Genomic DNA, 23386 nt, shown 5'->3' with positions numbered 1-23386 from the left:
ATTTCAGTTTTTTAACAAAGGTGACCTCTGCTGGACAAAAATAATAAATAGATAAAGTTGGCACTTCATGGATCCTGGATTTAAATCTATGGGATGGAAATTTATTTTTAAACATCACTAATATGTAAGACTGCTTTCTTCCATTTGCGCAACATCTCTAAAATGAGAAATATCCTGTCTCAGAGTGATGCTGAAAAACTAGTTCATGCATTTATTACTTCCAGGCTGGACTACTGTAATTCATTATTATCAGGATGTCCTAAAAACTCCCTGAAAAGCCTTCAGTTAATCCAAAATGCTGCAGCAAGAGTACTGACAGGGACTAGAAAGAGAGAGCAGATTTCTCCTGTTTTGGCTTCCCTTCATTGGCTTCCTGTTAAATCCAGAATGGAATTCAAAATCCTGTTCCTCACATACAAGGTCTTAAATAATGAGATTATTATCTGATATCTGATACTTATCTTAATGTCCTTGTAGTACCATATCACTCCATTAGAGCACTTCGCTCTCGCACTGCAGGCCTACTTGTTGTTCCTAGAGTATTTAAAAGTAGAATGGGAGGCAGAGCCTTCAGTTTTCAGGCCCCTCTTCTGTGGAACCAGCTTCCAGTTTGGATTCGGGAGACAGACACTATCTCTACTTTTAAGATTAGACTTAAAACTTTCCTTTTTGATAAAGCATATAGTTAGGGCTGGATCCAGTGACCCTGATTCCTTCCTTAGTTATGCAGCAATAGGTGTAGGCTGCTGGAGGATTCCCATGATGCATTGAGTGTTTCTTCTTCAGCCAGCTTTCTCACTCACTATGTGTTAATAGACCTCTCTGTACCGAATCATACTTGTTATTAATCTGGCTCTCGTCCATAGCATGTCTGTTATCCTGTCTTCCTTCTCTCACCCCAACCGGTCGCAGCAGATGGCCCCGCCCCTCCCTGAGCCTGGCTCCACCAGAGGTTTCTTCCTGTTAAAAGGGAGTTTTTCCTTCCCACTGTCGCCAAAGTGCTTGCTCATAGGGGGTCATATTGTGGTGAGTTGAGGAACCTTAACAACAACACCTGAACTAGCAGCTACACAGACACTGAGCTTGCTCTTCTAACCCAAAAAGATAGGGAGAGCTCTTTATTGAATACTTCCCTGTACTACACTGTGCTTCAGAGGGTCAATAACTACAAGCCTGAACTCACTCATGTCACTACATTCTTTCCATCAACAATAACTGTCTGTGAATTTATACTGCAGCATTAACAAGAACAGTTAAGAGAACAGTTAAGAGTCATGTAACCATAAACAATAAACATCTTAAACAGCAACACATATTCCCAAGGCATGATGGGAGATAACTAGCCGCTCCAAACACACCACAATATGATTGTTGGGTTTTTCTCTGTATGTATTATTGTAGGCTCTACCTTACAATATAAAGCACCTTGAGGCGACTGTTGTTGTGATTTGGTGCTGTATAAATAAAATCTAACTGAATTGAATTAAATATGAATTCTAAGTGTTGTCAAATAGGGCTGTCAGCTCTGTACCAACCTGACTGCTGCACAACACAACTGATGGTCCCAACTCCATTAAGAAGGCAAGAAATTCCACAAATGAACACTCTACAAGGCACACCTGTGACGTGAAAGCCATTTCAGGTTACTACATCATGAAGCTCACTGAGAGAAGGCCAAGGGTTTGCAGCGCTGTCAACAAAAGGGTAGCTACTTTCAGGAATCTAAAATATAAGACAAATTCAGAGTTTTTTATATATTTTTTTCTTTGCTGCATAATTCCATATATCTTGCTTCATATATTTGATGTCTTATTTATGTATCTTCAAAGTAGAAAGTAGTAAAAATAAAGAAAACACATTAAATGAGACGTTCTGTCCAAAGTTTTGATGGGTAGTGTATATATTATAAATATATAACTTTCTACACACTGAGTATCTGAGGATGATGTGAGTAACATCATCATCATCAACAACAATGCAATACAATATGTGTAGTGATAGCCGAATGAAGCTTTCTGAAGCATTGAAGCTTGTAATGAGAAACGGTTCATTACACGAAGCTTTTCAACACAGTCATCTTTAAATATGAAGAGCAGCTTGAACCTACAACTTAAAATGAACTGCTTTATTATGATTGCCCACTCTACAGAGCTGAATTCACAGCTTCTGTTTGATATTGGGCTGATATGGTGCTTTGAACATGTATTTTGGGGGGTGAAAAAATTATGTTATGTCTATGTTTATAATAAATAACTTTGATTAATTAACCTTCCTTGTTTAAACATGTTCCATGGCGTGTTCTGTTCAATGACTGTAGTCACTGTAGCAGTGACGTGCCCAATGAAGATTCTGACGTCATTGATCACGTGACTCTGTTCAGCCGAATCAAGCCTCGTTTCGGAAGCGTGTTGAATTTTTTGACACATGCGCCGGAGCTTCAGCTAGTAGTAACAGGGTCAGTCGCAAAGGTCTCTTCTCACAGTTCTCACTGTTTTCTACAGTAATTGTTAAATACTTCTTTACACTAAAAACCATCAAATCTTGTAGTGTCTATGGTAACGCTTACACGATGCGTCTGCCACAAATCTCACGAGAACTGGAAGAAAGTTGCGCACGCAGCCGTCGCCATCTTTAAAATTAGAAGGAGGCGTATGCAGGCATTGGTGGTGTGCGGCCAGTTAATTAAACTTGGGCAAATTTCCACAACAAAAGTATTCCAAGCATGGCTAATCGAAATATGCAACAAGTTAACATGCAAAGCAACAATTCTCCTCAACCGGCGAGACGCGGAACCGACTCACCGGCCGCGGAGCAGACACCGGCGAACAAAGACAGCCCGGCCCCGCCGCCTAGGCAGTCCCCCGTTGCTGAACAAATGGAAGGAGCCGTAGAAGGAAGCGGCGAAGGCCCGACAGAAATGACCCTAGACATTACTAGTTTCCGAAAGCCCGGTGAGAAGACGTTCACCCAGCGCTCCCGTCTTTTTGTCGGCAGTCTCCCGCCGGATATTCCGGAGGAGGAGTTCAAAAACATGTTTTCTAAATATGGGAACGTCAACGAGGTGTTCATCAACAGAGAGCGGGGCTTCGGCTTCATTCGTTTGGTAAGGAAAAACAGTTCTACTTGTTGGTTTTAACGTGAAGCCTCAAATAGAATAAACACACACACATATATATAGCAAGCTTTTATGTTAGCATTACCACTTAATATATATTGGAAGCTAGCGTCTTATATTTGAGAGTAAATTATTTATTTTATTTTTTTGCAATTCTACATCCTATACGTTATGTCAGGCACACTTTAACAATGTTGCGTGAAAGCAAGGTTGAGGGAATGCGTCTTTATCCCTTCAGGAAACCCGAACTGTAGCAGAGATCGCTAAAGCCGAGCTGGATGGGACTATTTTGAATAATCGACCAATCAGAGTCCGCTTTGCCACACACGGTTCTGCGCTCACAGTGCGCAATCTGCTGCCTGTGGTGACAAATGAGCTGCTGGAACAGGTAGAGTAGACACGCGAAAAAAAAATACTTAAATCTGCATGTCTCGTTCCTCTGTATTGCTACGATCATTTATGCATTTATGGTTACCTAACTTCGCTGTATCCTCAGGCGTTTTCCCAGTTTGGACCAGTGGAACGGGCTATTGTTGTGACAGATGACCGAGGTCGTCCCACTGGGAGAGGCATTGTGGAGTTTGCGAACAAAATAGCCGCGCGTAAAGCTCTGGAGCGGTGCACCGAGGGAGCACTGTTGTTGACCACGTAAGGAGCAGAGGGATGAGGTTATTTAATGGGCTGAAAACATTTGAATAAGTTTATTCTGGTGTTGAGTTTGTAATTACATTGGCTGCTTTAAAGTAACTTATTTTTATTTTAAAACTGCAGCAACACCACATTAGGTCCTTGCCATTATTGAAGTGAAAAAGATGGTTTCAGGATTAATTTTGTCACCCTTCTTCAGTATCCCCAGTACTTCTAGTGGCAATGTTTCATAGGATTAGTACAGTAAGTGTGAGTGTACAGATATATGAGTCTGCACAAACTGGATATGCTTTAAGAACTTATTTCCATTATCACTTTGTCACAAATATGTGAGCAATATAATCAAATCATTCTCCGGTGAGAGTTGTCACGCAAATGAACTCCTAACTAAATCTCCTGGGACTTCAGCTGGTGACAGTAGCAGTAGCTTAGCATCACATGAACCAGTTTTCCTCCTACTGAACATTGTAACAGACCCTACAGCATGGAGGAGATGTCAAGAAGCTGTAGTCCAAGATAATGGAGCTGGAGTCCATCTGGAGAAGCAGCTGAAGGGTATTGAGAAATGATCGAATAGCAGCCTGGACAGTGAGCCAGCAGTTGTGCAAAAAATGCAGGCCAGGAAGGGCTGGGGATAGCTGGTGAGAAGTGACTGAATTTTTAAAATAAGAGGAGATTGTCCAGTGGAAAATTAACTACCCTCATGAACAGAAGGGTAAAACAGGTTGCCAAATGTATATATGTGGGTAGTATTAACACAGTTTCTTCACTTTTTTCAGAACACCCTGTCCTGCCATTGTGGAACCTGCAGAACACTTTGATGATGAGGATGGCCTTTCTGAAAAACTACTGCAAAAGACTCCAAAGTACTATAAGTAAGCAATGAGTCATTTTGCAGTCACATCGTAACTCAGTGGATTTGTTTCCTTCCTTTGATACTGTTGTAGACAACTGAAGGTCTATAACAGTATCAGAGGAATGCTATAATTCAGATTTATTGACAGTACTTGCATTTTCTCCGCAGGGAACGAGAACAGAAGCCACGTTTTGCTCAGCCCGGGACGTTTGAGTTTGAGTTCTCATCTCGTTGGAAAGCTCTTGATGAGATGGAGAAACAGCAGAGAGACCAGGTGGACAGGAACATTAAAGAAGCTAAAGAGAAACTGGAGGCCGAGCTGGAGTCGGCCAAGCATGAACATCAGCTCATGTTAATGAGACAAGGTGTGGTCTGTGGCCTTTATTGCTCATTTTACATATGGAGTTTAATACCAGCCTGCTAATGTGGATAATGTCTAGTAATGTTTTGGAGATGCTAATCAGCATTTCGCATATATTTAGATGGAAGAAAAGTGTATGGACCTTTCCGAAATGAACTGGTTAATAATACTGTTAGGGTCTTCTCTGATTTAAAAAATTAAAGAAAGAAAAATTTTAATTTCACAGAACTTTGTAAAAATAAATATCATGCAATATAATGTAGCCTTACAATCGGTTGCCTTTCCAGTGAGTCTCTCATTTCTTGGATGAACTTTTTTGCATTTACTGTCATTGATCTAGACCTAATGAGACGTCAGGAGGAGCTGAGGAGACTTGAGGAGCTTCGCAACCAAGAGCTACAGAGACGAAAGCAGATAGAGATGAGGTGTGCTTCTTTATTTAAGCAGTTAAAGTTCATGAGAATGTGATTAGTATTTACCGGAAAGGGTCAAATGATATTGTTTTGCTTCTCTTGAGGCGCAGACCTGTTCGGTTGAAAGTCGTGGTTCATTTTTACCCCACTTGTCACATTTATTTTGGTTGTTTACATATTAAAAATAAATTAAAATTACTGGACTAGAATCAATCTGACGATAAGATGCTTTCTTTTAAAGCTTATTGTGGTTTGTGTTAATCGATCTGCAATTGTTCACACATTGTTCACTCTTTGCTTTGTAGGCATGAGGAAGAGAGGAGGAGGAGGGAGGAGGAGCTGATGAGGCACAGAGAGCAGGAGGACCTGAGACGCCAACCAGATGGCTTCAAACCAAACTACATGGAAAACGTGAGTACAGATGGAGCACATACATCCACCTGCCTGGTTCCTTTCTGTACTGATGTGAGGGTACACAGCCACCTAACGTTAATAGCATCTACTAGTAATGTAACCTAAAGGCTGGTGTTTTTTAATAATTTCTTACTCAATACCTACATACACAACCTGTATATTTATGCACGTCACATTGGACCATACAGTTTTTGTTTTAAATTCGTTTTCAGAAGTCTAAATGTAAAAAAGCACAATGTAGGAATATAAAGAGATTTATTTATTGACTTTGATGAACCCTAAGTAGTGTGATACACCCTGTACAGCCATCAATACAGAGCTGCACCTTTACATCTTACTTCATAACCTTCAGTTGTTGGACTTTGTTATTAGTAGTGTGTCTCATCTGTTGCAGTCAGTTTCTTTTATTCCTTTCTTGAGGAAGGAGTTTTAATATGACGACGTATCCTGTACTTCGTACATCAGTTCCAAAATAACCCATAATTTTAACACGGTGGGTTGGTTGAAGTTATAATTTTTGGCTTCTAAGAGCAGAAGTAGTGTGAGTATGTCAGACCACATGCACAAATATTGGGTTTAGTTTGTGCTTCAGGTCGCTATCCTTATAGAAACATCCCCAGAACTGAAATTTCTTTTATAGTCAGACTTGACAGCAAATTTGATTAGTAGGAAAAGTGCTGCATGCTCTTTCGTCAAACTAGTGAAAGAAATATTATTTTTTGGAAATTGCGTGCTTGGCATGTGGCTGTTACCATAGTGGTTATTTGGAACAAGAAGTTAAACCACTTAAAGATCAGGTATCACAGGCTAGCTTGCTAACTTTCATAAGTGATATTATTAGTTTCCCTTTTTCTGGTCACAGCACTTGGTCATACCAACACTATTGTGTGCATTGTAGATATATAAATAGAATTCAGATTCTTCTATTTGCCAAAACTGTATATTGGAATCTTTCGTTCTGTAACTGTAAAATAAGCCAACTTATGCAAAAATAAGCCAACTTATGCAAAAATAAGCAGAAAACACAAATTTTCTAACAGATGACAACACTGATGACATTTCATGATTCAAAACATTTGTGTGACTGGAGTTCACTGGTATATTAACTTTGTACTCTGTATTAACTTGTCAGTCGCATAAACTAATAGCTAACATGTAGCAGGCCTCAGTGACAGTGAGGGAACTTCAAGATTAGCTTCACTTCCCTGACCTGGTGGCTGTGTTTATATTTTATATACAGCCTGTGGTCTTTGCTGAGCACAACATGTTTTTCCTGTTTGGATTCATTTTGCGTCACTTCAACTGACAAGAATCTGACTCACTATATTTTTTTTTGTAGTTTTTCTACAAGCTTTATTTGACTTCATCTCCTGTTTATGAAAGCTTGTAATACTTTATTAGTTGCAGTCAGAGCCCTTGAATACTCAGTTGTCAGTGGGGGTTCAAAGTGCATAATTATTGTGATTGATGTAGAATTCACATAGTTCCTGAAATGCTTATTAGGCATTTCAACTGTGTAAATATGTATAGAGAGAACTGTGTTTGTTGGTAGTTAGTACTCAATAAATGGTGACCTACAATATTTTTAATACCATATTAATGTATATGTAGTTTATGCATATTTATTTCTAAGTAAAATAATAAAGGATTAACAGTAAGCCTTACTTGTTGTCTTAACATAGTCAGTGATGCATGTTGAGCATGTTGACGTTAATTTGTTTTGTTTTTTTTTTCTTTTTCCTCGTAAAGCAAACATTAATTGGTTGTTCCACATTTGTGTCTGCTAACATTATGGAATAACATAGCCTAATCTGTCCACTGCAGTCACATACATCGTTAAATCTCTGTAATCACACATTGCACTGTAAACCACTAACATGGTTTAAGTAAACTGGGTTTAGATGTGCTGTTACAACATATAGTGTTGTTCTTTAAACGTGTTATCTTTAACAAACACATCCCAAATGTATGTGCAGCTATAACTGCTCCACTATTGTGAGGCTTGGCAATCGGCTATTGGTGTGTTTTGATTGTTCTTATTTATTTATTTAGTTATTTATTTATTTATTTATTTATTTGTTTATGTAACTCTATTGAAATGAAGCAAGAAAATATGACTGCAAGACTGGTCATAGTTAGGACAGTCTTAGGCTACGTTCACACTGCAGGCGAAAGCGCATCAAATCCGATTTTTTTGACCCTATGCGACCCATATCCGATCATGGTATGACAGTGTGAACGGCACGAATTCGATATTTTCAAATCCGATCTGGGTCACTTTCGTATGTGCTACTGAATCCGATACATATCCGATGTTTTAGAAAGCGACTGCTGTGTGAACGGTCATGTTGCATTAAATCCATCTTTTACGTCACTGACACAGGACAGACACCAATTATCAGCGCCGGAGAAGCGCCTGAGAAGACATCGCGAACGCTTCCTGGCCATCCAGTGTAGATGTTAGTGAAACTGTTGGGAACACAACGTGAACATTTTATTTGTACTGTATAATCTGCAGATTCTGACAGAAATCTGCAGCTATCCTTTGAAGCACCGCCTCTCTAAAACAGCAATAAGGATCATTATTAGGTTATCTACATTATTATGTAAATAACAAAATAACTTAAAGCAAAAATTGGGAAACGTAAAGTCTGAAGTCTTTATGTTAAGGGCCATCAGTCAAACAATATTGTTTGCTCTGGGTCTAAACAGAGCGAGTTGTGTGTGACGTCTTCTTTTGCGCATGTGGGCCGCTTTGAGCGTTCACACTAGAGCGCGTTTGCTGTCGCATTTTATTTGTAGTGTGAACAAGCAGACAAAAAAAATCGGATTTGATCAAAAAATCGGAATTGAGCATTAAGACCTGCAGTGTGAACGTAGCCATAGAAACTACATCTGTCTCACACTTTGTGTAGTTCAGATGCTGAGCTCATAAGAACATGACAATGTTTTCAAAACTTTAAGCTGATTCATTTTTATTTTTTAAAAGGGATCTTTTTAGTTTTTTAGTTTGTTAAAGAACTACAATGGATTTTATACAAAATAAAAATTAAGTAGTAGCAGTATTTTTTTGCAGAAGTGTCGTTTTAGGTAATTAAGCTATTAATGTCTCAGTGTTCAACAGTCTTACTGTTTTGTAAGGATGTGCCTTAGTTTCGTTTCAGTTAGCAGGATGCACATGCACTAAACAAAATTTGAAGTCAAACAGTGAAGCTCTGTTGCACTGCCAGTTTCTAAATTAAAGTTCTCTTGATCTCAATACAGGTTGTGAGTTTTTGCTACATAGAGAAATTTTTGGTACGATTTAAAAAAAGAAAAAAAAGAAAGAAAAACATTAGTTATGTAATAAAACATGTGACATCCACCCCAACCTGTTTCTATCTTATTAAAGTGTAACATTTAGGGCTTAACTTTAAAAATATCTTTACAGAGTCTATAAATATCCAGTTTTAAAACATGCTGAGGGCTCTGTATATGATCAGCTGGTAAAAAGCAAAATTTAGTGTTAACAGCAGTGACTATTTATAATGATCTGACTATGCTGTCATGTAGGTGTGTAGGTGTTCGTATGATACTGCATTTTATTGATTTCTGTTATAACTTTTCTCTTCGTGTCCTTTGCTGTGTTTAAAGGTCCTGGTGGCGTCTCTTTACTTTCACATAGCAAATGGATGCTGAACAAATGTACCTAGACCTACCCATGTCTGCCATCTGTCTCTTATGACTTATTCAGAGTAGTAGTCAAAAAATACAGTACAAAAAATGGAAGTAACACTGAACATGAACATTTTTGTAGTAGAATACCTGAGAAAGAACAATTAGAAACCACTTTGTATTAACCAGACAACTAAGAGGGTTTCATGTTTTGTTTGTCAGGACATTTGCCGCCTAATGTGGATATAGTATACGTCCACATAATAGTAATATCTTGCAATGATGAGTAAAATATTGTTTTAAACTTGTTCATGTCCTTGTAATTTGTAGTACTTAGGTGTAGGTTGTAGTACATTGTTTATTGTCTCCCAAGAATCTAAATCTTGCATTTGTTGCCCTCTAGTGTTTAAAGTAGCAGTAAAGTAATCAGTTTGATATATACTTTACATTAGTGCAATTTTAGTCAGTTTTCTTAAAACTGCAACATAGTGACCATTTAAAAGGTAAGTACAGTAAATGGTACAGACATTTAGAATCACAATATTTCCAGTAACTTGTTTCCTCTCCCACCTTCCCCAATGATATCTTTGATGTAGGCCACATTCATGATCGTTGTTAAACTGTATTATGAAAGTTTGTTGTATAGATTGTGATTTAATTGTGGAAATGTGCATATCGACCTACTCATACAAGTTTTACTTTATGGTAAAATAGAACATTATTTTTATGTTTTCTCATACTGGATTTGGTCTGTTTTGAATCTTAATTACATTTTGTGTCTGCAGGATTATGCGTATTAGAGTGAGTGTGAATATACATATGTATAAATACTCCGTGTGTGTGTGTGTGTGTGTGTGTGTGTGTGTGTGTGTGTATATGAAATATCTTAGTAGGGGTGTTGTGTGAGTGTGGAAAAGTGAGCGTAACCATGGGGTCGGACACACCAAAATGACCTTTTAGATGAGCATCACTAAATCCTCACCTGTCTGATACCATTAATGTACATGTACATAGATTTTTTGACTTTGGGTAAATATGGTGACTTTGTGTGTTTTGTGCTTAGCTTCCAATGCAAAACAAAAATGACAAAGCTAGTTGGGATACGATATGTTTATTTCTAAACCCAAGAAAAGAACTTAAGAGTGTTGCAGAACAACATTTTTGGATTTACAAAAATTACAAACTAGTTATATTGTATTTATATATAATATTTTTAATTATTTAAAGGAGAAATGCACTTGTACATGCTGTACACGGATATGTCCAAGTGTTTTCATTTTTGTACTGACGCGGGTCTGTATTGCAAAAACTGCTGTTATTGGTAGAGAGAGAGGCTAAATGGACTCTATTTACTTTGTCCTCCATCCTTGACATTCTGTAACTTGATGAATTACTACAAATGAAGGCGCACTTACAGTAATGTTGCAGTCACCATGCTGTCCTTGGATTCGCATATGAAGAACGTGTTTTATGAAATTTCTTTGCCAACTTGGTGTGTCAGATTTTAACAGTTTTATTTGATATAGATTTTTACAAAAGTAATTTTTCCTTGTTTGAATAGAGTCAAAGAAGCACTAAAGCTAACGCTAAATTCTAGCTTTACTACAACTGCTATTCATCCAAGTGTGAGATTGCTTGTCTGCCATTGTGTGGAAATGTAATGATTTGTGAGTGTTCTGCAGTTGGCTCTCCGCTGAGCGTTTGTATTTTAGCAGAGTGTTATTCTGAAGGCTTCTCTTCACTTCTTCCAGAGAGAACAGGAAATGAGAGTGGGTGAGCTGGGCCCTCGTGGAGCCATTAATATGGGAGGTATGGGCATCATTGTGTAAGGACTGGTTAATACAAAAACCAGATCAAGTGATTTGTTTTCATGTATCAGGTTTATTGTTCTTGCATCCCTAGTGGCTTATTTTCAACACTGCAATTAATATATATTGGAGAGTTTTTAATGCTTTTTCAGTTGGAAATGGAGTCAGTTGGGATGCAGTACACGGCAGTAAAAATAAACTGTGTTCCTCACAATAACATGGACTTGATACTAACAAGAATTTACAGTGTGCTGAATGGGTACTGTCTCTTAGGGTGGTGGGGTTGATAGTTTGAAAACTACTGGGTCTCTGAGCCTTCATCCTCAGCTCTGTTTGGGTCTGACATAATGGATAATAACTGTTAAAAACATACTCATTTATGTGACATTTTTAAGTTGTACAAGTCTTGGCCTTTAGCCTTGCAGTACATGCAGACTTAATTCTTTTTCTTTTATGTTGGGAATACAAATCATGTCTTCAACAATTTGTGATCTTCTGAGTGCAGGATGAGGGGCTGGGGACTGTTGGATTCTGATTATATAGACTGGACACATTAATCTTAATGTTAGCTGTTTACCATAAAGACTATAACCTAGGATTGCACATCACCTTATAAACCATTCTGCAGTAACTCATTTAAATGTACTTTATAGCAAAATGTCTAACTAACTTCATTTAAAGGGAGAACTGTATTTAACTGCTTTAAAAAAAAAAGATTTACATGTGTCAATACATTTGACATGATTTCTTCTATTTTTTTTTCTCTATTATTTTTAAAAAAAAGTCAAAGTATTCCTCAGTTATTAAAAAAGCTTAATATTACAAAGCTTTTGGTACACTATAGATTTAGGGTAAGCATCTGGTGGTACTCTAACTCTGCCAATATAGAAGCATCTGAATACATGAATAATTCTGCAATCTGTGAACAGACTATAATGGAGCTTAACGGAAGCTTAATGGAGCTTGCAGTTTTTCTGCAAAAATAAAAGCCGTTATGTCTGTGCTTGCTCCATAACGACCTTCTTTAGTGCCTCGAAAAAGCAAGATTAATTGGTGTCGTACTGTATTAGATAAAATGGGCGACCTAAGGGGGGCCTTGAGTTGATATAGGGCCTTATAGTTGGCCTTGTATTGGGTAATGTTGGTGAGTGATTTCTGTTACAGACCAATTGCAAATTACTTGCATAGAATATGTATGGATTCCACTCCTTGAGCTCATCAGCTGCTAAATTCATGTAGAAGTATTGTCAGGTCATCAGGCATTGTTGGCACCACCAAATTCATGTAGCTTAGCTAAGTTATCAAATCTTGCTAACGTTATTGCTGTGAGTGGAAATGCTAGTTGAGTAGCTTTACAAATGACTTCATCAGCTAATGTGATCCATGATATTAACTTCAATAATAAACAGTATTGATTTTAGCTAACAATAAATTATGTAACTGTACATAGCAATGGTTAAATTTTGGGGGGGGGGGGCTTTAACAACTAAAAATAATCCAAGACACAACTGACGATTCATTAGCCAGCTCTTTGTAACTTGCCTGCCCTACCTTAATCTGTCTTTGGTAACTTTGTGGATTGCTGTAAGAGATCCATGACATCCAGTGCAGTGTTATAATGTATGTTCCATCACCGTTTTAGCTAATGCTAAATGCTTAATATCCATCAAGGTTTAGCTAATGTTAAAATGGTGTGCAAGCTATCACAGAAAACATTTTAATGCAACAAGATGGAAAAATTGGGGAACTGTTAAGGTAGATGTGAGACTGTGGAGATACTATACAATTAAAATTACTACCGTGTTTTCCACACTATAAGGCGCACTTAAAATCCTTTAATTTTCTCAAAAATCGTCAGTGAGTCTTATAATCTGGTGCACCTTATGTATGAATTCTGGTTGTGTTTACTGACCTCGAACCGATTTTATGTGGTACACAGCACTCAAAAATCTGTCAAAAAATATTTTAGTAGGACTTTGGTAATCTACGAAGCCGCACCGCTTGATGGATTGTCGAAGCATTACGGCTGTAGTCAGGAGCCTCGCGGACTCATAGTAATCTGGGTCCAAAACTCCGTCTGCTTCAGGTCCTAAAGTCAAACGAACACCGAGGCACACTGAGAGTTAAAAACTGTCTAAAATCTTTCATCTTTAATAAAATGATCAGCGTTGCTGCTTTACCAGGTGTAACAATTAAGTTTAACATCCAGGCATCCATGAAAACAAAATTTATTAAATTTAACGGAGTTAGAAGTTAGCAGGAAGTTAGCAGGAAGTTAGCAGGAAGTTAGCAGGAAGTTAGCAGGAAGTTAGCTCACTGGTTTCGCTAGTTACCTGAACATGATATACTATGTTCTGACTGAGAGATTTCTGGAAAAAGATAAAACGTACAGCTCTGCTATTACTTCCAACATAAATGAAAACCTAAAACTGCACAGCAGTGACGTTTGTAGGCTTATTGAAGTTGGGCTAGCTGGTATATAATGCTGTGCTACGTGATTGCTAGAGACACAGCTATGTTAGCATAACATAAACACACTGCTTCCTAACACATGTCATTTGTTTTAATATATAAATGGTGTTAGATACACTGTGAACAACTTTCTTTAATTTTTCTTTGATGACTTTCGCCTGTCCTATTGACAACTCCATAAAGTTCTTTTTCTGAGTATGCTACTTTAAGCAGTGAATGAAATAATATATGGATACACTGAATTTATGGCATTGTTTGTAAAAAATATATGTAATTAGTTTTTTTGTTCCTCTTCGTGTCTTGGTTGCCCTAGCTGGAACTAATTTACTGCAGAATCTGGCAGAATTATGATGTCGCTCCGAAACTATTGATTGGGGCTTTGTAGATATTTGTGTTAATTAAACTGCCTTCGCTGATCATGTTGATTATGCCTGAATGCAAAGTCAAATGTGTAGTATACATTTTATTTATTTGTTTATTTATTTATATTCTGATAATACAGTCAATTTTCAAATGGTGATTAATCCTCATTCAAAATGCTTGAAGACTTGTGTGTACAATGCTTTTTCTATCTCCTATAATTCAGAAGTATGATTGATTTTCTTAAAGAATGATTTTCTTTATTTTTTGCTCACATCTTTTATCATGTAAAAGAAATATTGACCTAATTCAGTAAATACGATTAGATTGATTCTGAATTGAGAGTAATGGCCATTTTCAAGTGAAGTTGATTATTAGCTCCAGAAATGTACACAGTCATCACAGTAAGTATTTTGTGGTGTGGGTTAAATAGTGAATCAGATGTTTGTGGAAGTCCCTTTTTTTTGTAAATTTTATTTTTTGGGGTTGTAGTCAAATATTACTATCTTGCTTCTCCAGCTCTGTATTTATTGTGATTATGGTGATGTGCAATCCAAGGGTTATTAGAAATATATGGACTTTAGGACTTGGTGTTATTTTTATTTATTTATTTATTTTCTGTTTTTTACTTACCATGAGGCAGCCCATAGTCCCTGTCCACTATTTTAACTTAACGTTGGTTTTTGGTTGTAAAATGTATTCATTTATTTATTTTTATCTCAAGTATTATGGTATTGTCAGTCATTTGGTTGGTTCATTGTTGAATTACGATGAAATTCTGCAAAAACATTTTGGTTATGTGTCCTTATTATTCTGGTGACCTTGGCTTTATCTTGTTTATGTCACACTGAGGTTGACATCCTGGTTTTAACTGTGATGCTGATGAAGATTTGGATGGATTCCTATGAAATTTCTCAAAATAGTAATTCCCTTTTTGTTGCTCGAGTACATCTTGTAGACTCCAGGATCTTTTACCTTTTGACCAAAAACCAATGTTAACTTTTAAAATATTAACAATAGCTCTGTCTTTAAGCTACCGTTGATTGCATTAATTACACTAAACTACCGAAAGACCAACCAATGCTCCGTTGTTTTGCGTGTAGATGGCTATAACCAGGCCTCTGCGGGGCCCAGTGGTAACCAAGGTCAAATGATGGGCATGAGTGGAAGGGGAGGACCCACTGGCCCAGAGGGAACAGCAAAAATGGGGACACCATTGATGTCAGAGAATGGAGCCATGGTAATGTATATAGAAAAATAAAGAAATGTTTTTCCAGAAGAAAAGATTCATTTGGCTTCCAAGAAATTTCTAAAAATGATTTTAAAAAGTAATTAAACATCAGCCAAGCCTTAAAAATGTTATACTGGGAAAAAATGAAGATTTTAAGATATTTGTTAAAACTGGAAACCTAACTAACAGTTTCATTCCTCTCTCTCCTTTTGTCTACGTGGTTTATTTCTCTCCCTTTTACTCTTGGATGATGACACCTGGATGAAACTAAACACTGACTGAACTTTTAAAACCCATTCTTGAAAATCCTGCTCCTTGCATCATTGCTCTTCTGGCCTCTGCTCATGTCTTTGTGGGGGGAAAAAATTCTCTCATACTTGCAAAACAACTTTTATATTAATCCTTCAATGTTCCCACCATTTCTACAACACCAACCTCATGATAACACAGCGAAATGATAGATACCCACAAGGTGGACCCATGGGGGGACGACCTGATGTTGACTCTCCAAAGCAGCAGCAGCAGCAACCGCAGCAGCCAGCACCATTGGGCCCCCAGGCTGGACCGGCTCCAGGATTTGGGAGGGGCAGTCCTGTGGGGGGAGTCTTTGATGGACCAAATAACAAGCGTCGTAGATACTAACCTCTCTTGGTATTCATGGATCTGTGTTAATGAGCCCTAATTATTGTTTTTACAGTTTACAAGCCCGCTATCTTTCCTGGGCATTTATTTTGTAATTGATAAAATTACAGAACATGCTTTTTATTTAAACTTGTCCTCAGTGTTTACTTTTTTGTAGAATATGATTCTTCCCTCTGTGGTCTGAATGAAGCGTTTTTTGTTTTTTTTTCATTGTGTGCATAGTTTCATAGCATTTTAAGGGTAGGCAGGTTTGCAGTCGTAATGACTTCTATTGTGTGGGATAAACTTTTAAGTTGGTTTAATATGGGCTCAAAATGTGGTCATAAATATTTTGTACTTGTAAATCAGGATTTGTATGTGTAAAAAGCATTTGTGTGTGTGCGTAAAAAAGATTTGTATGTGTAAAAAGAATTTGTGTGTGCGTAAAAAAGATTTGTGTGTGGACTTAGCCAAAAAAAACCTGCAAGTTACAAGTACGAATTTTGACTCTATTTTTCTTCCTTTCATCTGATTGGTCAATGTCATGTCAATCACAAATGTAACAATCCAATCAGAGAACAGATGGGTTTGGCTGTCGGAGGGGCGCTTTTTTTGAACTGCAGGTCTTTGAAGGGAATAAATGCCTTTTTACATGCTAACCCAGCGTTTTCCTTCATCACCACGAAGGAAAACAGTCTGTGGTCGTCCGAGTTTGGTGGTTTTTGTGTCACAGGTCTACGTGTTTAATACAGGGACTTCCACAGCCTTTTCAACAGCGCTGCGGACCGCGGGGGGGAGGGCGGGCATTGTTTTGGAAATGACAGTCTTCATTACAAAGCTTTCTTCGTTATGAATTAGCATACATGTTTTTATTGAACATTTGAAGAACGAGCAACAAAAGCAGAAACTCTTGTAGAGGACATAAAGTCAGAGATAGAAACGACAAGGAGCAGGTGCATCTAGTACAGGTAGAGCTGCTGCAAAAAACCACAGAGCTCAGCAGCCAGCGCAACAAATTCTGGATCCTTTGCTTTTAGTTAGCATTAGCAGCACATCCTGCATCCGATGTGAAAGGACTTTTATGCTGCGCACTGTGACTCACAGCAATGGTCCCGGGTCAGCCCTGACTTTGTGTTAAACTAATCCTAAAGTAATAATGGTATTTCTAACCACTGACATACCACAACTTTATCCTTTCAACAGCTGCTGAAAGTTAGCGGACCTAGCTGCTATCGGATATTTATATAGAGATCCTCCAGCTTCAAACTGTATTACCCTTCAAGGACCTGCAGTTCAAAAAGTGCCCTCCGACAGCCAAACCCATCTGTTCTCTGATTGGATTGTTACATTTGTGATTGACATGACATTGACCAATCAGATGAAAGGAAGAAAAATAGGGTCAACATTCGTACTTGTAACTTGCAACATACAAATCTTTTTTACGCACACACAAATTCTTTTTACGCACACAAATCCTGATTTACAAGTACAAAACTGATTTACAAGTACAAAATATTTATGACCACATTTTGAGCCCATAGTTTAAGGGAATTTTAAAATAAGATGACAAAAACACAAAGTCAAAGTTCTCAAAAAATAGTGGTGCTATTCCTGCAATTTGACAGTCAGCACCAACAAATGTTACAGTTTTAAACAACAAATATTAAGTGAGCACAAGAATGTATGATAACATGTTGCCGTCCTCAGTGTGTGCTGACCTGTATGCAGGCACAATGCTATGGTAGAGTAAACGATTATAACTATGGGTAGGAACTGTACAGTATGTACTATAGTATACTGTGGTGATATTTCACCTACAAAAACAGTTGAATGATGCAGTGATCCAGCAGTGATTCTTTTTTTTTGTGTGTGTGTGTGTTTTTTTTTTGTTTTTATTCATTACAAGACAGTTATGATGCATCACATTTCTGTTTCTTCACTACACATGGCAACTTACAGCACCAAATCAAGACTTTGGTATGGGAAGCCTATATGATCTATTGTTGGGTCCCCCACCGCACCCTTCCAGTTATGTCAGACACCCTAACAATGTTTGCCTCGATGTTAGGAACTGCTTTCAGCTCCTGTTACGTGTTCTGCTATCTGCTATGTTCATTGTAACAAGCTGACGAGCTTTGTCAGCATGGGATTTTGAATATCTCTCCAAGACTGGGTTATCACGATTAACAAGTGGTAACCTTTTGAAATATTTACAATTTGGCACAGCAAACCAAAACTTAGACTTGTTACTTTAGATTTGAGTCAAATATTGAAGTACAGTATTTAGACAAAGTACTGGGCAGATTACATCTACAGGTGCTGCTCAGCCATGGGACTACAAGCCATGAAACTCCTGGCTTACAGTTGTTGTGCTGATGTTAATGGTAGAGGAGGTCTGGAACTTGGTTGTCAGCAAATGTTCCACACTTTGTATCCATGCAGCCAGTGACCCCGCTCCAAAACGAAACGGTTGCTAAGTTGCAGTTTTTGCTAAACCAGCGGTCCCCAACCGTCATTTGATACCGGGCCGTGAATGTTGAGGCTCGGGTGTGAAATTTATGGTCTTCAGGGTTTTTATCGGTTTTTAGTGCTTTTTTTTTTAAAATCATTTTTATCGTTAACTCGGTTTCCCTGGATCTTTTCCTGTGTGTTATGAATAACTCTTCCTTTTTTTTTTGGTACCAGTACTGGTTTTATTTTGTTGTATTTATCCATGACACATTAAAGGCCGGTCCGTGAAAATATTGTCGGGCATAAACCGGTCCGTGGCGCAATAAAGGTTGGGGACCGCTGTGCTAAACGCTTCCTCTTTGCAATAATACCACATACAGTTGATTGTGGAATATATCAGAGGCAAGATCTTTCACAGGCTGCCTTGTTGCCAGCCGTTTAACCCTATACTCTTCTCCATACAGTGTATCTCCATGTGACTGTCGGTTGTACTTGCTTTTTCTGACATTTTCCAACCTACAGTACCATTAAAGAACACATACTAGCATGTTCTCTGAATTTTCACATTGACCTATATTCAGTATTGGTTTTTGTGGCTACCTGTCAGTGCTATAATGATAAATATCCTAGCTGAGGTAAATTGCTAGGAAGGTAATTTTTTATGTCCTTATAATATTTCTTTTTTTCTCCTTTGTATTTTGATCGTGGTGTTTCCTTTGCACATTCTTACAATTTTTGAGTTGCTGTTCAGACTAATGGAGAGTGAATGTTTCAGCAGCTTAAATCATCCTGTATTTGATGGTGAAGAGAAATAAAACATTTGTAGGAACTTGTTTCCTTTTAATCAAAAAGTTTCTTTTTTTGAGCACTGCTTACACTTACTGTGTAGTTAAGACTCTATCATGAGTAATGTCTACTGCTTTTAATAAAATTACAGTGGATCTACTTATCCATGAGCACAAATTATGTTGAACAGTGCTGTTGCTTCTTTTCCAGATAGTTTTTGCATAGTGAAGGTCATCTTCCAGTTGAAGAAGGGAAGTGTTCCTAATCAAGCAGTATCCACAGGGTGTGGCAATAAAACACTCAAATCTCTCTTTCCATTAGCAGAGCCCCCTCCAAACCACATTTCATCCGCTATACCTGAAAGAGTGTCAAGCCTCTTGTCCAGCGTCTTTTTGTTTCATCACTAATTGTCTTCCAATACCCCCCTTATTCTTGCCCAGTGTCTTTGTTCCTTTACTTTTCTTGTTCTTTTAACGTTTTGTCTCAGAAGTTTTTTCTTTCCAATATATGTTAACACCCATCATTGTGGAGTTGCCTGTTCACTCTTGATTTTGAAAGTATTGTATTGTGGGAGCCATTTAATGAAGCCACCACTTGAAGACATAAGTGCCGATCGAGCTATAGACTTCAATTCATCCTGTTGTGTCTTTGTATTCTTGTAAAACCCACTTTATGCAGGTCAAGTTTATAACGCAGCACTTTTCTCTATAAATACAATAGTGATCTGTGAAAAAATGACTTTTCTAAAGTAAAGTGTGTACTGGCTCCAATAGCGGTTTCCTCATAATGCTAATTTGGCAGTATATCATTTGCAGTCATTTCCTTTATAACAGCTCTTTTTAATGTTTTTAATTTGCTTCAAGTTCCAAAATGATCTCTGCTCCATCAACATTGTTTGAAATACACAAAGAAGCAGAACAGAGCGTAGTAACGCCCTGCTTAGCTGACTGCAGTTCATTTTCACTTGGACAAAAAAAAAAAGGGAGAGATTCAGGAATCTGGAGTTCTTTGTGAACTGGTATAGCTCAGAAAAAAGTAGATTAATAAATGTGCTTTTATTGTAAATTATGGACAAAAATTGAAATTTTCTTAAAAGAAAGATTGCAGTGTCAGCAACGCGATGTGTCATTGGACTAAAGGAGTTAAGCCTGCTAGGAAAGGGCTTTTGTAAATATTAAACACTGGGTAATCATTTATTGTTGAAATATTTTCTACATTTGTAAGAGAAATTTTCTTTCAAAAACAAGGATGTTCTAAGTGACTCAGTCTTTGAGATGTGTTTTATACATTTTTCAATTCAGTTCAATTTTATTTATACAGCCTCAAATCACAACAACAGTCGCCTCAAGGTGCTTTATATTGTAAGGTAGACCCTACAATAATACATACAGAGAAAAACACAACAATTATATGACCCCCTATGAGCAAGCACTTTGGCGACAGTGGGAAGGAAAAACTTCCTTTTAACAGGAAGAAACCTCCAGCAGAGCCAGACTCAGGGAGGGGCGGGGCCATCTGCAACGGCTGGTTGGGGTGAGAGAAGGAAGACAGGACGAAAGACATGCTGTGGAAGAGAGACAGAGATTAATTCAAACATGGAATTAAATACATGACTGAATGTCAAAGTTCAGCTTTAGTGAAAATAGTGTAAAGTTACTATAAGCAATATCAATTAAATTGTAATAATTTAAATTAAAATTTGAAAAATAGTTAAACAGATTGTTTAACTTTCTTTTATTAGAGATGAAAATATACAGTGAACAATGACATGTTCAATTTTTTGTAAATGATGCACAAACAATAATTGGTATGCTGCATTAACATTTTAAGCTCCACTCTGTATATATGTGTGTGTGTGTGTGTGTGTGTGTGTGTGTGTGTTTACTGTTGTCATCTGTTTGCTGTTTTGGTGTGGGTGAGACCCTTCTCTTTAGATTGCTTTTTGTGGGTCTTTGTGTGCCCTGTCCATTTGCAAGGGGGGTGTGTTGCAATTCTGTACATAATCACGTGCTTCACTTTGTTAAAAAAACAAAAGCGTTCCTGGTTCTGTGTCAGTGGATCTGGGAAATGTGACCGATGCTAAAGAGTAGATTACAGCAGGTAAATAACTTTTTCCTCTCTTCATATTTGTATTCTAAATCATACATAAATGACTTGTGTGCTTTTCATAGTTTAGTCTCTGTATGTGTAAGTGTTTCAGTTTAGTAAATCATCAAGAATGTCATTACTTACTACATAAACATATCTGCCTTGCTCACAGGTGCAGGCTATGTGAATATATTTAACAGTGTGCATATTATTATGAAGTCACTTTGGGGTGAAAGACTGTGGACTTGGTCCATTTATGTGTGTGCTCTTACCATTCTCAGTTTGCAATCATAATTGAAAGCAGGATTGTCAAGTCTTTTTTTTCTTTTCTTTTTTGTGGGAAGCAACAGAATCAATTTGATGATCTCATGTTGGAGATTTGACAACCTTTAATGTAATAAAGCTAAACCTGAGATCGCTTAATCGTAAACCTTTAGCATTACCAACCACTATGACTTCATGCCCACAATGCATTTCTGAGCGTTTACACTCATGTAATACCACTTGTGAGCATAAGATGGTGCAAGTCATTAACACTTTATTCTTAAAGGGAAAAAGGAAAGACTCACAAATGGGGTACGGCTAAAACATAATTAAGCACTTGGATTTTCTAAAGGGCAATTTGAAAAGGACCTTTACGAAAAATAAGTTTAACAAGATCACCACTGAACAGTCTTAATTTTTCTCCACTTTTAATCTGTCTTTTCATAAGAGGCTGTTGTAGATCAACGATGCATCTCAGCTCACCTCCTTTACCTAACCATCTTGGGTGTGATACAAGCCATGAATGAGGTTTCTGTCAGCAAGAAGGATTTAGGGCTCACAGTGATTCTGTCTCACCACACTTCCGACGTGATCTAAGCTTTATCACTTGGAATGTAATACTGTTTGATACAGTTTGCGAAGTGTGGCGGAGGTATGGTCTTTGGCTCTGCTGCACGGGAGGGGTGGTGCCGGGCAGGCTGATGGGGCAGCTGCTGCTTCCAATCTGCTCTCAGCACCCACGCGGTAACGGGCACGCTCCGGGACAGCACGGAGTCACGTACCGCCACAACATGTCAGCTTCCAGCTGATGTACAGGATCAGGTGGTCGACCCCGGTCCTGTACATAACCACCGCTCCCCTGTAGCAGAGCCAAAGACCACACCTCCGCCACACAAGGTGGTAGTTGGTTTTGGACCTATAATGGACCAGTTCAGGGCAGCCCAGTGGGCCCTGTGTTGTGGGCACCTGCTCAAATGCAGGTCACACGACTGATCCATCAGCATGCGGGGTTTTTTTTTGTTTGTTTTGTTTTTTGTATAATTTGTATAGTTGATTGCCCTTACCTAAATTGTATGATTTGAGATGTTTAGGATTTGGTCCAACTGATGTCTCAGAGCATCAAGAGTGAGTCTTTGCTCATCTTATCATAGTGAGATGATGATTTCACAACTTATTTCACGTTTTTATGTACTGATATTTGCTACCAGATAAGAGATCGTCCCATAGTCTAGTAATGGGTTATTTTGTATTTTTCTTTTAAAAGACAATGTTCAAGTTGAGAAGACAAATTTTCAGTGCCAGTTGACGTGACAACCAAATTTGCTACTGAGCACTGGCTTTTTGACCCGTTTGGTTTTCTGTATTCACAACAGTGCTTGTGTGTGAATGAGAACCAATTGTCCTGTAGTAACTGGGCGGCAGCACCAACTCTTACTTCTTACTTGCTAAAGACCATTTGCTTTTCGAAGTCAAACCTTTGAGCTGAAATTGACCACACCTCGATTCTTAACAAAGATAAGTTGGACCTGTAGACAGCAAACTTCTTAACAGTCAATCCTTCCATCCTCTTCATAACTGCTAGTGTAGCACATGTCCACGTAAATTGATGCACACATTCCTGTTTGATTCCAGTGGAAGTTTTGTTGAGAACAAAAATCAGTCGACTTCTCAGTTGGTCCAAAACCATCAGTTTTGAGGTAGCTTTGGCTTTATTTATTTACTCTCTGGCTTCACATCCACATTACTCCAGACTGAGTGAAAATACATCGTTTCTGCCCACTATCGATTGCATTACACTTCGCACTTATGTTTTACAACTTTAAAGTTTCAGAGTTGTCCTTAGT

General features: G+C 38.0%; 2 protein-coding genes across 2 annotated transcripts in view; both read left to right on the top strand.

The window, feature by feature from the left end:
- The first annotated feature begins 2457 nt into the window (after positions 1-2457).
- On the top strand, positions 2458-16399 carry pspc1 (paraspeckle component 1). Its single transcript, XM_031757808.2, has 10 exons — positions 2458-3103; positions 3354-3503; positions 3612-3763; positions 4543-4638; positions 4788-4984; positions 5321-5405; positions 5699-5804; positions 11213-11270; positions 15205-15341; positions 15783-16399. The coding sequence occupies exons 1-10, from the start codon at positions 2723-2725 to the stop codon at positions 15972-15974; spliced, it is 1554 nt and encodes a 517-aa protein (XP_031613668.1). The 5' UTR covers positions 2458-2722; the 3' UTR covers positions 15975-16399.
- Positions 16400-21042: 4643 nt separating this feature from the next.
- Positions 21043-23386, top strand: part of LOC116334412 (rho GTPase-activating protein 20-like) — a 41299-nt gene continuing 38955 nt past the window's right edge. Inside the window, exon 1 of the mRNA XM_039606452.1 lies at positions 21043-21063. The gene's annotated coding sequence lies outside the window, so the exon portion shown is untranslated. The remainder of the gene's footprint in view (positions 21064-23386) is intronic.

This window comes from Oreochromis aureus, linkage group 23 (assembly GCF_013358895.1).
Source record: "Oreochromis aureus strain Israel breed Guangdong linkage group 23, ZZ_aureus, whole genome shotgun sequence".
Lineage (NCBI taxonomy): Eukaryota > Metazoa > Chordata > Actinopteri > Cichliformes > Cichlidae > Oreochromis > Oreochromis aureus.
The sequence above is the reverse complement of the archived record's forward strand: the minus strand, read 5'-3'. Positions and strand labels throughout refer to the sequence as shown.